Genomic DNA, 13,952 nt, shown 5'->3' with positions numbered 1-13,952 from the left:
TGCACAAACCCCATGGATGCTGCTGAAACCTCCAACTGTGAGCTGCTGCCTTGTGGCACTGAAGTGACACCTGACAAGTCGGACACCACAGACGCCCGATAACCAGCTTTGCACTGACTTTCATTCTTGGGAATGTTGGTGGCATCTTTTAGAAAAGGTTTTTCCCTGTGAGTTTTACCAGACAGCTTCAGGTTTTCTTACCTGTGCCTTCTGTTCTGAGCTAAGCCACATCTGAACTCATTTTTACTTGACATCTTAAATAGTGTCATACTTAGTCCCACCACGCCTGCACTCTGAGAGAACTCAGTGCTTTCTACAGTGCAAGGAGAATAGAAACGATTTTGAAGTAGGTTTTTTTCCCCTGTAAAGTATCAGTGAGGTCACAGCCCCCAAAACCCACCTTCAGAAGCTTCTGACATTTTTAATAGTTTTCATTTAACTCAAGAAAAGGAAAGAAAACACAAAGCTGCTGGAAAGGATGAATACAACTACACGGCGGTTATGTTTTTCTACACCGTTTAAAAGAAGAGCTACACTGTAGAGCAATGTGAATATTACCTAAAGAAGAAAACCAGGTTTTTCAACAGCACAAAGACCAACCATCGTCAGGGAAGAGAACAACTGAAATCCGCATCTGGGGAAAGATGCTCAGAAGACTGAAGACTTAGTATTAGGTTTCAGCGAAACAGTAAATCAGTCTGGAAAGTTCTGGCAGCTACAATTCTGCAGAATTTGAGGGAAAAGTGGTGCAAAATCAGTAAAGAATGTGGTTTCACATAAAACAGGGACTCCTACTGCCAGTGTTACTGAAGAGAAGAACGCTTATCACAAGATGGTCGGCAGAACAAATTTCCACCTGCTGTATTAAGGCAAAGCAATAATTCCAAGCACTTTGAGGACTTCAGGTAAAGCCCTTTGTACAAAAGAAAAATTCTATTCATGTTTCAAGAGCGTATTTTTTTGAGAAATTGAGATAAAAGGCATACAGGAACATCACCATGATTGCATACTATGAAATGCCCGTTGAAATCTATCAAACATACTTGTATTGAGGAAACCATTAACGCTTGTAGCCCATGTCAAAAATAAAATCAAACGGAAGGAAAACACCCTTACTGTTGTCATGTGAAAAATCACCACTCAGAAATGCCATGGGCAAAATTCTGATTATGTTAATTGAGGAGGGGGGGAAAAGGGCAAGAAAAAAAAAATCAAACCATGAAGCTGTAAGACTTTGTTGGATTTTTTCCTAAATGACTGTTCTCCCTTTCCTGCAATAACATAAAGATGCTACTATGCATAATATGACCCTGCATATCAATCTATTAGTTTATTAAACTGCCGTATCTGATATAGGATGTTCTGCAGCAAGCCACAGTTCAGTGGTGGTGTTAAGTAACATACAGGGAAGTATGACGTAAGATAGATCACAAATATACGATATCCCCAACTTCAAAAAGTGAAAAGAAAATATTAAAATAGAAATCTGCCTCTTAAAATGGTTCTGAAGCTCGACTCTGATCCACAGCCAGTACTGTCAGAGTGGTACAAATCATGAGGAAAAGGTCAGCAGGCAACAATTCAGCAAAGACTGTTGGCAGTAAGGCTCACTCTGGCAGAAACTGCTGCAGGAATCTATCGCCCAGGATGTAACTGATCTAAGAAAAGTGAACAAACACCCCATCTGATTTGGCATGCTAGATGGGGTCCATGTTTCCGTTCAGTCAAGCGGGTTAAGCCTGTCCTTAAGTCCCAGCTCTGGTCTCCACCCAGCTCGGTGCTGGGCCAAGAGCACAGCACGCAGCATCGCTGCTCTCTAGGCCAAATTCTTGGGTTCTTGAGACACCGACACAGCGCGAGAGGGCAGAGCACAGCGCTGTGCCCCAACAGGCCGGCTGCCCTCCACAGCCCAGGGCAAGAGAACTGCGGCGCTTCCACCGGCACCCCCCTGTCTCACAGGGGAGACGCAGCAGCGCCTGTCTGCACCTGCCAGGGCCCGCAACGGGACGACCAACAGCTCACCTGGAATTTCAGTCAGGCCACATATTTCACCTCTCTGACAGCTAGAGCACCCCGCTAAGCCATCTGGGGGGAAAAAATAATCTTATTGCATTGTAGCTTTCCCTAATTTTCACTCCACTTCTTGGGTTGAAACCAGCAAATGGACGAACCTGAATTACCCTTTAACGAGTAATACTGCAAGTGCTGCAGAGAGCCAGGAAAGCCCTACCATAAACAGACTGTGATACAGCCTTCCAGTGTGTTATAAAATGTGCAGTTACATATTTTAATTACGTTTATTACATAAGAGGAGAGAGTTAACGTTAATTGAACCTTAAATGACCCAACTGGACTCATGCCACTTGTTTTACTGCACAGACCCCTAAGATGCAGAAGCTGGCATAACAACCTGACCTCAGAACCGCCAGTCACGTCCCCTTTTTTAATCCACTGCTTTATGCCATCTTTTTACTATTTGCAGTTTGAAGCTGGTTTTATCATCTCCAAAATTTCTGTTTCAGCTTATGGCTAGCACAGAAGTAGCTTTAAAGACACGGGGCAGTGCGGCCTGTGCCCTGGTGCTCACACACTGTGAAGGTTGCTGCTCTCCCAGCCGCTGCAGCCTCCACAGTCAAACGCTCCCTCGGTACCATCTCGGCACGTCTGACCTTTCTGCTGGGAGAGCCCGTCACGCTGCATAACATGTTCAACATCATCCCATCCTCGTCCTGAAAAGGCATTAAGTAATTCGAGGTGTGGTGATACTCACATGCTTTGGACCCCACTTCTGTCAGAAGATGAATTACATTCAATTTGGGGATACAGCAGAATGCTTGGAAATTCCAGCACCTGAGTAAGTTCATCTCCACGGGTGTCAGACACAGAGCAGTCATTTCTGGAACAGTCACCCTTGAGCAGGCATCCCCATGAGAACTCCATCTCACCAAAGCAGCATTAGCAGTGCTGTACTGAATGATCCACGCACTGGGGCGTGGACAAAGGCTTACAGCCTGAAACGGGATAATCAAATGATGGAAGTGAAGATATTTCCATAAGGTAGTGCACTACTCTACTGCTACTGCGTTATGTACATCATTTTTTGTAGAAAAAATATAAGTATGTAATATATATTAAAATACATCGAAAATATTACGTATTACATAAAATATGATTTTAAAGTATAAATATCTATGCACCCAGTAACTATTTATCTGCTTGTATGGATAAGCAGAGTATATAGCACGTGAAGTAAACGTTACACCCTTTAAAAGGTGAAAAACAGTCTCCAACTGCACGTTCATTCTAACACCTTCCCTGTGCTCTGCCCTGTCTCTCCCAGTCCCCCCCCAGCCAATCCTCTTCCCTCCTAAAGATGCAGGATCCAGCACCGGCCTTTCCCCTCACCACAGCGCCTCCTGCTCAACGTTTCCGACCCCCTTCTCCAGCCAAACTGCCACCTTCGCTGCCAGCTGAGGCCTCCACGGAGAAAATAAAACACCTCCTCCTCCCCACAGAGCTGCTGAGGATGGGAAAGGAACACAAACCGGACTGCGAGCGGCCGGAGGCGGGGAAGGTCACCCACTCTACCGGCTGCTCAGAGCAGGGCTGGAGGAGGCGTCACTGTGCAGGGGAAGGCAGCGCCGAGGGACACGCTGGGAGAGCAGCGCCGGCACGGCAGAACCTGGGCAATCCTTCTCACCTGGGATGAGAAGACCCCTGGCAGAAATCAGTCAAAGTCCAAGGTCACACCTCCTGACGCCAGTACACTCCAGGCCAAAGTGTGAAGGCTCCACTGTGTAAAGAAAGAAGGAAACTCCGTACCTAAAAGTTCCATCTGTTCAATGTTACCGTACGACCTTTGAAAATAAAAAGCATAAAGAAACTATTACCTGGCTAACCATAGTATTCCAGAGGACTGCAAATATTACTGCAAGGAAGATCTCAGTTTCTGTTCAGCATAAACTGGGAGCTTCTCTGAAAAACAGACTGTTGTCTTGAATTACTGCATAGCTATACAGAGAGGTATATAGGGCAGACACCTATAGCGTGGCTCTGAACACAGGAAATACAACAGCTTCAAAATTACGTAACTGTTCACAGAAGCTTCTCAGAAATAGTCCAACTTCATTTCAGTTTTTCTTAAATCACCAACAGCATTTTCAAACGCTTATTAGCAGCTACTTTTATCTAGCCATTTTAATGGAATAGAACTTAATTAAAAGCTTCCACAAGTCCTTCTTAAGGGTTCAGTACTTCCAGCTTTCATCAGTTTCTTAGAACTAAAGTAACAACATTTTACACCTGCTAAACCAGAATTTAATTCTTCACTTTTTTGTTTTAATTTTCTTCTCTAGATCCTTTTCTGTACCGCTCCTCCCTTCTCCCCTTACAATCTTCTGTCATTTTTCTCTCCTTTTCCCACCTTTTCTGCATTGTTTTGTTCCTTTTCCCCCTTCTTCCCTCTCTCCATCCCACTTTTTCATTATTTATAAAAACCCTTTAAAGGCTGTGAGAAGGGACAGAGGTAAACTGTCAAGAACAGAAAAGTTGCAGCCAAAAATTGGTATTAGCTTCTAATTATTTTCTCTCTCTGTTATTGTTCCATTTGACCCCATCCCAGGCACAGCTGTGCCCGGCCCTGAGGAGGCGAGGGGCTGTTATAAGCGGTTCCCAGCAACGGGGAGGGCAGGAGCCAGGCTCCTTAACGTTATCAGTCCTTCTCTCCAGAGACGGGGGTACAGCCCGGGAAGGGGGGTGGAATCAGAAAAATCCAGAAAAACTGGCAACATCAGCCTACACTATCAGAAATACAGAGCATAAAAATTGACACGGGGAGAGGTAAGCAGGGGAGTGCAGTGACCCAGGCCAGCAGCGTGCTCAGCCCGTGGCACAGCTGCGGGCACACACAGGCTGACGTGCTCCCGCTTTTGACAGAGCTGGGGAGGGACTATCACACAGCAGCAACATCTACGCCTTCTGAAGAAAGACCCGGCACAGCTCATGCTTTGAGCTTCAAACCCGTGTCCTCAGAGGTCACGGAGACACCATGTCACTGCCCTGGCATCGCTCTGGGGCTGGGCACGTGTTCAGCCTTTCCCAGGACACTTGTGCCCTGGCCACCAGGGATCAGGTCAGACCTGTTTACAGGCTGTGACACAGCCCAGGTGCCAGAGCACATCTGGGGTCAGTCGATATCATCTGCACGTGGCTTAAAGGAGAAGAGCACAGTGCCACGCACAGGGATTTGATCCAGCTCTGGGCCCCAGCAGCCCCTTCCCAGCAGGTGCGGGGCTAGGAAGCTCTGTGGGCACGTGGAGCCCGACCACGGCCCCTCCTGCTCAGGAACGGCCGCTCCCTTCCACGCATCACACGGTGCTCGGCGCCTGGGGAGCTCACAGCTGACTGGGCTTTCTGCTCAGCTATCCAGCTATTCTGCCTTCTGCCCACTCACTGCAAAGATTATCCATTTTCCAAATTCTCGAGTTTAAAAATATCTCCTCCGAGGCATAAAGGAAGAGAGACGGATGGGTACAGTAGGGGTTCCCTCAGTGAATGCACCAAGGGACCAGGCACGAGAGTCACTGACTCACGTCATCCCCAGGACAGACAGACACTCTTCTCCTGCCAGGGAAACGTTCACGTTGCCAAACACCAGCACCTGCTGTTGCCGAGGCTGTGGCCGTCCAGACAAGCCTCAGCAAATGCCTCTGACCTTCCTTCAGCAGTTGGTCCTGAACTCCGGGAGTCACACTGCCCTGCGCCTTCAGCAGCTCCACCGATCCAAGCAGCACCATTTACAGAATGAAGCGCTATTTGGGGGTTTTCTACCCAAGGGTATCACAGTCTAACCTTCAGTTACTGCATGTATATTGTTCCCTCTTTGCAAGAGAATTCACTGGCTTTCAAAGTACACGTTTGCTAAGACCACGGATCAAATGGTCCTAAACTGCTTCAGATTTTTTTTTTTCTTTAATCACATCTATCTTCCTTTTCTCCTCTTAAGCAAGCCCACCTTTCATGACTAACAACTTAGGGACAACATAAACACTTACCAAGGTCGCTTTGTTATACTCCTTCTAACATTTCACAGTACCTTGTTTTCCCTAAATAGGGTTATCTATCGCCCGGGACTTACCCGCATTGCATCCTGCAGAGCAAAAGCACTTCCTAAGGTAATGAACACAGACCATGTTGTCAAACCATGATTAAAAAACCCCTATTTCCCTTTAAAAAAAAAAAAAAAAAAAATCAAACTTCAGTCCGTTCTAAACCCTGTGGTATATTCTGCTGATTCCCACGACTCCTGAGCTATGAGCTGCATCAGCCCGTCGGTGTCTTTGCACAGTGACTCCGACAGCCTGCGAAGGGCACCGCAGAGATTGCCACGAACTGCGGGGAGCTCTGAGCCCAGGCTGCAGCGCCCGGCGCAGCACTGACACACAGAAATCCTAAGGGACCTCTATGCATCTACAGCCTGCAGCCATCCTGCTCCTTTTTTACTGAAAAGTATCCAAACGTAGATCTATAAACCCAATTTCTAACGAAACTGAGAGATCTCCAATACATGCTCTAAACATCAGTGTCTTTCCAGAGTCAACCTTCCAGTTCTTTACATTTCTCGGGGCAGCAAAGTAAACAATGATTAACACAAACTATTTTGTGAACAAAGATTTCTTCTCACCCGATGTAAACATCAGGAAGACAAACCCAGTAACCAGAAAAGTGACCACTCACAGATTAATATTAACGTCTGAATTTACATTAATGTTTCACATTAATCTGGTTTTGTTTAGACAGAGGAAACTAATACATTTGAAAGTATATTTTCACAAGTAGTTTTCAGTGGAAAACTTGATAAAAATTAAAAAGTATCGGAGGCCTGACTTTAGCAGGTCCCAGGCTTGACCAACAGCCTTTCACAGCCTGGGCTGAGGACAGGATTGTCACATTCTGTATTGCCAGGACAACTTTCATACCGACACCTTATTACTGGCCCAGGTTTTGAATAGAAAGATACACCTATATGAACTAAATCTGCCTTTCTGTATGAAAAGAAGTGAATCTCCAAGAGCCCAAAGAAATCCAAACCCCACATAAGCCAATGTATTAGCTGAAATCTGAACAGAAGACAAAATGAATTGGCATCACATCAACAGTTTCCAGACTGGACAGAACAATTTCTGCAGGCTTGTATGAAAGACTACTAATGCTCACTGAGTGCACAGGCTAAGGAATTACACACCTTCTGAACAATCCTGCCCTGCCCTGCCAGGAGCTTTATGATGCCGAGCTACAGGAGACCAACTGACGCGACCGGAGGTTTAACAAACTCATGCTGTGCCACAGAGGAGAATCTAGATTTTTAAGATGAAAGTTAAAGGCCTGATTCTCATTGCCGTCAGAACGCCAGCTGAAACTCTGAGGTCAATTGTACCGTCATTGCATAGAGAGAAACCAGCTCCCTCACGGCCCAAGCAGTGATGAGATTTCCATGGGGAGAGATGCTCTTCCCGGGGCTCCTCCTCCCAAGAGTCTTTTCCCTTTATCTCTGTATTACAAAACACCCAACTGCCTTGGGAACCCCTTGCACAGTCTATTAGTAAAGCCACACATATACAGAAAATTTGCTCGTGCCAAAAAATATATGGACAATTAGCTGGCACAGCCCCGGTGCCACTGAGAAGCAGCGGGAAAACGGATCCTTCGCTCAACCTCGCTCTTGCCCAAAGTGCAATTTCCACGCGGCCCTGGCGCCCAGAAGCCCCCATTTTACTCGCACGGTTTAACTCTCCTCCGCGCTCTCGATCCGCCCCTCGCGCAGTTTCTCTCTCCCACGAACACGCGCAGGCCCTCCGCAGATCCCCCCCGCGTGTTCCCGGCCGCCCGCCCCGGGTCCCCGCGCAGAGCCCGCGGGAATCCCCCGCCCGGAGGAACCGGCGTCCCGGCCCCGAGCGGCCGCCCCCGGCCCCGCCGGCCCCTCCGGCAGCGCCGCCCCGCCGGCCCCGCGCCTCGCTCCGCGCCCCCCCGCGCACGGCCCGGCCGCCCCCCCGAGCGCAGCCCGACCGCGGGAGCGGAGCCGCGGGGCGATCCGCGCCGTCCCCGTCTGCCGCCGGCTCGGGCGGGGCGGCCGCCGCTCCCCCGCCGCGGGGCCGCGCGGGACCGCGCCTGCGCGGGGGGGCCGCGCCCCGTGCCCGCGGGTGCGCCTGCGCGGGAGCGTCCCGCGCGCCCGCGGCCGTCTCCGCGCGGGGCTCCGCGCCCGCCCGGCCCCGGTGCCCGGCGCCTCCGCCCCTGCGCGACGGGGCCGCTGCGCCCGCGGCGGGGGGGGCGGCCGCGTCTCCCGGGGCCGGTCGCGCGGGGCCGCGGCCGCGTCTCGGCTCCGGGCGGGGCCGGCGCTCCGCGGGCGGGGCCGCGTCCGCGCACGGTCCCCGCGCCGCCGCCGCCGGGCGCTCTCCGGGGCTGGAGCGGCGCCGCCCGGCCCTGCCCGCGCTGCCCGCGCTGCCCGCCCCCCCGCAGCGCCGGCCGGGCCGCGGGCGGGGCTCGGTGCGAACGGGCCATGCACAAGGCGACCGCTCGCCCCGCACCGGCCAACAGCCCGCTCCCGGCCGGTGACCCCGACAGAGCGGAGATCCCGCCGCCGCCAGACACGGCCCCGGGGCTGTGCTCCCTCCCGGCCGGAGAAAATTAACTCTCTCCCAGCCAAAACCGGGAAACTCTTGCCGAGGTGAAAGCTACTCGGGCCGCGGGGGAGAGACTGGGCACGGGCGAGCGAACGCCGCGGGTGACCGCCAGGGAGAGACGGGGCAGGCTGGAGGGTTTCTGTCGGATCGCAGCGGAAGGTCCGGGCTCCGTGCCGGGGTGTGAGAACCTCTGGGACCAGCCGGGGGGCAGGAAGGTGCTGAGGGGACACGATGGGGGCCAGGGGGTCCCCGCCCCGCCCAGCGGAACCCTGCCCCACCCGGCCTGGGTGACGCGTCACAATGTGACCCCTTTGTGACATCGCTCCGTGTCACCCCCGGCACCGTATCTGAGCAGCGCAGCCCCGCAGTGCCTGACAAGACGGGGAAGGGACAGGGCGGGAGCGCAGCGAGGAGACTCCTGAGCACAGCCCGCGTCTTTTCCCGTCGCTCCCTAAAGCTGAACCCCCACCGTCCCTCAGCCGTTTCTGAGGATGGCAGAGAGACCCCCCAGCAGCCCCAGGGTGGTTTGGGAGGAGGTGGGGGCTCCCCAGGAGAGCAGCTCTCTGCCGGAGCCCTGCGAGGTGTCCCTGGTCCAGGCCCTGCGGATCGGTGAGCGAGGGGGCCGATGCCAGGACCCCGTTTCCCCCGTTTCAAGCTCTTTTCACCCCTTGGGAGGCTGGTTGGCCGAGATGGCCGTTGTCTCACCGACTCCTCCGTGTTTCCGTGTAGACGAGACGCTGCCAGAGGAGATTCCAGAGGAAGCGGGATGGGATTCTGAGGGCGCCTGGTTGCTTTCTTTACTTGACTGCAGCGACATGGGAACGGTAACGAGCTCCCCCCTCGCCGGGACCCTTGTCCGTGTCATCGGCTTGTGCGAGCAAAGGGACCCAGAGGTGGTCGAGCTGCTCAGCCAAGCTCAGCGTGACACGCCTTCCCCCGTCCTTCCTCCCGTAGGTGTTTGGCGAATACTTCCGGCCTTCGCAGAAGACGGACGTTCTCCTCGTGGGCATCGAGGCCTTGACGGCAGACGATGCGCACGACAGGCAGATGGGCGGTGACATCGTGGACATGGCCATGACAGACCCCGTGTCCTGGCTGACGGATGTAAGTGCCCCGTGGCTGGACTGTCCTTCTGTGCCAAGACGTGTCAAATCTTCCCTCCTGCCCTAACCCGGCTCTCTCGGGCACCCAAAGCCAGGTCAAGGCAGCAGGGAGGGGTGGGAAGGGCAGCACCATCCTCACCCGTGTCCCCTCCAGGTGCCAGAAATCCTGAGACACATCCACAGAAATGTGGAGCACATCCACACGGAGCCAGCCCGGCGCAGCCTGCACTCGCTGCTGCTGCTGCTGACGGAGTGGAGCCCCAGGGAGGTGGTCAGGAGCCTGTTGGGCATCTCTCCAATGAGTGACAGGTACCGGCCCCGACAGCCTTGAGGGCTCGTTCCCCACGGGGAGAGTGGCCCAGAGGCCGTCTGGCTGCCAGACCCACAGAAAACTGCGGGCTATCCCCGAGGGGCAGGGCTCTCCATCCCACCACGCTTCCCCCTGCAGCCAGAGCCGGCCCAAGCGGAGCCCGTGCCCCGTGGGAACAGAACCTCACCCCCTCTGCCTCCCCGGGCACCCCGAAATGAGAGGGTGGGCAGGGCCGGGGTCTGGAGGCGCCGAGGCAGCTCTGCTGAGCGAGTTGGCTCTGGCTCCGCAGGGCGGCCGTGGCCATGTGGGAGGTGCTGGTCTCCGTGCCCTGGGCTCTGCGGAGAGTCATGTCGGAGCTGCTCGGCGTGCTGCAGGACTGGCGGCTGAGCAGGGTGTTCAGCTCTGCCACGGAGGACGCCTGCATCTACCCCTTGGCTGTGAGTGACCCACGCCCAGCCCCACCGCTCTGCCTTCCTCCTCCTCCTCCTCCTCCTTCCCCTGCTCAGCACCAGCCAGACCCCCGTGCCACAGGCTCAGGGCCACCCCGTGCTGGTTTGGCCCCACCAAGCCCGTCCCGGCACAGGCAGCGCTCTGCCCTCCCCCCTGCCGGCATCCCCCTGCCCAGCTCCGCAGCCTGGAGACCCCGGGAAGGGGCAGAAACCAGCGTCGAGGCGGTTGCTGGTCCTGGGTCAGAGACGTGGGGACTCGGAGGTGGCTTCAAGGGGAGAGGAGACCCTTGCCATGGAGCGTGCTGGTGCGGGGAGGGAGCCCTGCAGCTCTGCTGGTCTCTCACCGCTGTCTCCATTGTAGCTCCTGGCCTGCGCTAACATTGACACGGAGGAGTTTGCTGCCCTCTACAAGGCCCAGAGGTACCTGAGGCGTCCCAGCCCGGTGTTCCTTTCGATGGTGCTCACGGGCCTCAACACGCTGTCGAAAACACCTGAAATGGTGAGTGGGGGGTCGGCAAGGGGAGCCACATCGGCAGGTGGGGGCTGGGGCTGTGGGGGGGTCTTTCACCGCTTCACAAAAAGGCAACGGTGTGTTTCGTACAGGCCAGAAAACTCGCGGTGCTGCTCCCCGACATCCTGGAGACCCTGACAGATGCCAATGCCAATGTCAAGACGAAGGCCCTGGTGTTGTTCATCAGCGTGATGGGTCACATGGAGAGGGAAGAGGCCAACCTCATCTCCCTGAGCCTGGCGGAGAAGCTCCTGCCCCTCTTCGATGATGTAAGGCTGCCGTGGGCGCCTGAGCCGAGGCGATGGCTGCAAGGTGGCTGCCCTTGAGTGTGGCCATGCGGGAAGCGTTTGGGCAGGGGTCCCCCCCTTGCTCCTCTTGTGTAGCCTTTGGGGGCTCTTCCCCTCCCCGCTCCTCTTCCGCGGCCTTTCAGGGCTCCGGGGCCGTTGAGCCGCAGCTGCAGGTCTGGCCGACGGCTCCTGCGTTCAGGATCCGGCCCCAGAGCAGCTCCTCTCCCCCGGCCACGCTAACGCCCCTGCTCCCTGTGGGCGAGGAGCGGCTGGTGCTGAGCTCCCTCTGTCCTCCTCCCTGCCAGGAGTGCAGCCGCGTGCGGGAGCTCTCCATCCGCCTCTTCCAAGACATGATGAAGACCGTGGTGGGGAGAAACAAGAAAAAAATGTTGAAGACAGTGCAGAGTGTGCTGCTCCCACTGTTACTGCACACCAACGAGGAGATCGAGAGCGTGGCCAAGGTGCAGTGACAGCGATTGGTGTCACGGGGAAGGGTGTGCTGACACCACGGGGGTGGCCTGGGCCTGAGGGACAATGGGAAGGTGTCACCGCAGGGTCCCGCTGCACTGGTCCCCGTGCTGCAGAGCTGGAGGGGGAGGTGGGGACCCCCTGCCCCACAGGAAGGGTCCCTGCAGCCCCAGCACGAGCAGGGCCAGAGAACCTGGCACAGGCAGTTCCCTGCTCAGCCGGGGCCGGCTCCCAGAGCGCGGCATGGCCCCAGCAATGAAGGGGAGCCGGTCCCGGGATCACCCCGTGCCCCCAGCTCAAAGCCAGGCCCAGAGCAGGAGGATGCCAGGTCTCCTTCCCTGGGCTCTGGGGCCATCTCCCAGCCTCTGCTTCTCCGCAGGCTTCCCGGGACACCCTCCACGCTTCTGCCAAGTTCCTGGGCCTGAGGAGGCTCAGCTCTGTGGCCAAGACAGGGCAGACACCCCTGATCGGAGAGTGCTTGGTGAGGACAACCCCCAAACCCCCGGGGCGGGCTGGACGGGGGCTGCAGCCGTGCCCGGGGGGGCTGTGCCGCTCTGCATCGCCGCCCTGCCCCGGCCCCGCTGCTCCAGCTGCAGCCTCCTTCCCTGCCCTCCAGCACGCAGCCCCCAGGGGCTCTTCTCCAGGAGAGCCCGGCCCAGCTGGGCCCTGGCAGCGGGACGGAGGGGTCTCGGCACCCCCAGCCCCCTCTGCCCGCGGCTCTCTCTGGCCCCCAGCCCCACGGGGCTCCTGGCTGGGAGACGGGAGTCACTGGGAGGGAGCTGGGGTGCTGGCGGGAGGGACTGGTCCGGACTGCTGTGGAGGGTCCGCACCAGCCCCGTGCCCTTGTGCTCCCTCAGATAACGCACAGGAGGAGCAGGGTGGAGGAGTATCTGCTCCAGAGCCTGCCCTACCTGAAGGACCCTCAGGCCACCGTGCGGGAGGAGGCCGTCAGGTTCATCGGTGAGTCCCCAGGGACCCATTTCTGGCCGACCAGACCCAGTCGCCACTGGTGGGGCTCGCTGGGGGTCTTGATGGGTCCCAGAGCCCTCGGGAGCTGTCCTTGCCGGGGGACAGCCCTGCCCAGGGGGAGCAGAGCTCTGACATTAGCTCTGTGCCCCAGGTCTTGCTGCGCGGCGCCAGAGCATCCTCAGCCAGGAGAGGCTGTGGCACATCTGCGATGGTGAGTAGGGGACAGAACCCGGGCAGGTGCTGCCGTGCCCAGCCCCGCCCCAAGAAAACGCTCCGGGGGCAGAGGAGTAGTTTCAGAATGTTTTTTCAAGAGCAGTTGCACAAAGTTGTGTGTGTCTTTGACACACAGGTTAGCATATCTCTTTAGTAAGGTCTTGAAATGGGAGGAATTTTGTTTTCTCCCCAGAAAGGAAGGGAATTTGTGGGGGAAGGACAGCCGTCTCTGTCCTGCCCCTTGCCAGGAGGCTGATGATGTCCAGACTCCACACTGATGCTCAGATCAATACACGGGCTCGTTGAGGCCACACACAACTCTAGACCAGCTCGTATGGCAAACAGAAAAATGACTCTGTGGTCTGGCCCAGTCCTGAGCTCCTTTGTGTGTCGGAGGCACACGGGTCATTCCTGAGCAGCAGCTTCAGCCGCTCTGGTTCTCTCACCAGCTCCTCCTGGCCAGGGAAGAAGATGGATGGGGCTGGCATGGGCTGGGGGGGGTCCTGGGGGTCTCTGCAGGCACTGGGGGCTCACGTCTGCTCTGCTCCCTTCTCTCGCAGCGCTCCTGCCCTTGGGGAAAGACACGGAACTCTCCATCAGGTCCCTGGCAGCCAAGACCATCTCGGTCCTGACCATAGAGCAGAGTCCGACATCGAGATGGAGCCTGCGGTCGCTGTGCTGCTGGCTCTGATGAGCCTTCAAGAGACCAAACGCTCTGGAAACAGGCTGTCCTTGAATAATTATTTTTTTAAAAATAAAGCTGGAGCCACAAGCCGCTGGGACTCCGTAGCGTCCTTCCCACGGGGACCCCCCTGAGTGTGCTGAGCAGGGTCCCCCCCGGCCTCTGCCGCTGCCCCCAGGACCGCACACCCGCACCCAGCCCGGAGAGGAGGAGGAGGAGGAGGGAAGCTTGGGCCCATCCTGCCCCTCCTGAGACACCTCAGGGCACAAAAAAGCTCCCGTG

The 13,952-nt window shown here is 55.9% G+C and overlaps 2 protein-coding genes across 2 annotated transcripts; both read left to right on the top strand.

The window, feature by feature from the left end:
• Positions 1 to 9,367: 9,367 nt before the first annotated feature.
• Positions 9,368 to 10,918, top strand: LOC141972301 (uncharacterized). Its single transcript, XM_074930187.1, has 5 exons — positions 9,368 to 9,502; positions 9,633 to 9,782; positions 9,936 to 10,090; positions 10,381 to 10,532; positions 10,902 to 10,918. Exons 1-5 carry the CDS (start codon positions 9,368 to 9,370, stop codon positions 10,916 to 10,918), a joined length of 609 nt encoding a protein of 202 aa, XP_074786288.1.
• LOC141972300 (maestro heat-like repeat-containing protein family member 7) lies at positions 10,850 to 13,679 on the top strand. The gene is made up of 7 exons (XM_074930186.1): positions 10,850 to 11,039; positions 11,144 to 11,320; positions 11,644 to 11,799; positions 12,186 to 12,287; positions 12,664 to 12,766; positions 12,927 to 12,986; positions 13,549 to 13,679. Exons 1-7 carry the CDS (start codon positions 10,995 to 10,997, stop codon positions 13,677 to 13,679), a joined length of 774 nt encoding a protein of 257 aa, XP_074786287.1. The 5' UTR covers positions 10,850 to 10,994.
• The last annotated feature ends 273 nt before the right edge of the window (positions 13,680 to 13,952 follow it).

This window comes from Athene noctua, chromosome 32, assembly GCF_965140245.1.
Source record: "Athene noctua chromosome 32, bAthNoc1.hap1.1, whole genome shotgun sequence".
NCBI classification, from domain to species: domain Eukaryota; kingdom Metazoa; phylum Chordata; class Aves; order Strigiformes; family Strigidae; genus Athene; species Athene noctua.
This window is presented reverse-complemented; position numbering and strand designations above follow the sequence as displayed.

Excerpts from the sequence above, each read along its gene's own strand:
- LOC141972301 (XM_074930187.1), top strand. The coding sequence starts at position 9,368 with ATGGCCGTTGTCTCACCGACTCCTCCGTGTTTCCGTGTAGACGAGACG. Across the intron at positions 9,503-9,632 it reads ACTGCAGCGACATGGGAACG|GTGTTTGGCGAATACTTCCG; the intron begins GTAACGAGCTCC and ends TTCCTCCCGTAG. Across the intron at positions 9,783-9,935 it reads CCGTGTCCTGGCTGACGGAT|GTGCCAGAAATCCTGAGACA; the intron begins GTAAGTGCCCCG and ends TGTCCCCTCCAG.
- LOC141972300 (XM_074930186.1), top strand. The coding sequence starts at position 10,995 with ATGGTGCTCACGGGCCTCAACACGCTGTCGAAAACACCTGAAATG. Across the intron at positions 11,321-11,643 it reads TCCTGCCCCTCTTCGATGAT|GAGTGCAGCCGCGTGCGGGA; the intron begins GTAAGGCTGCCG and ends CCTCCCTGCCAG. Across the intron at positions 12,987-13,548 it reads GCTGTGGCACATCTGCGATG|CGCTCCTGCCCTTGGGGAAA; the intron begins GTGAGTAGGGGA and ends CTTCTCTCGCAG.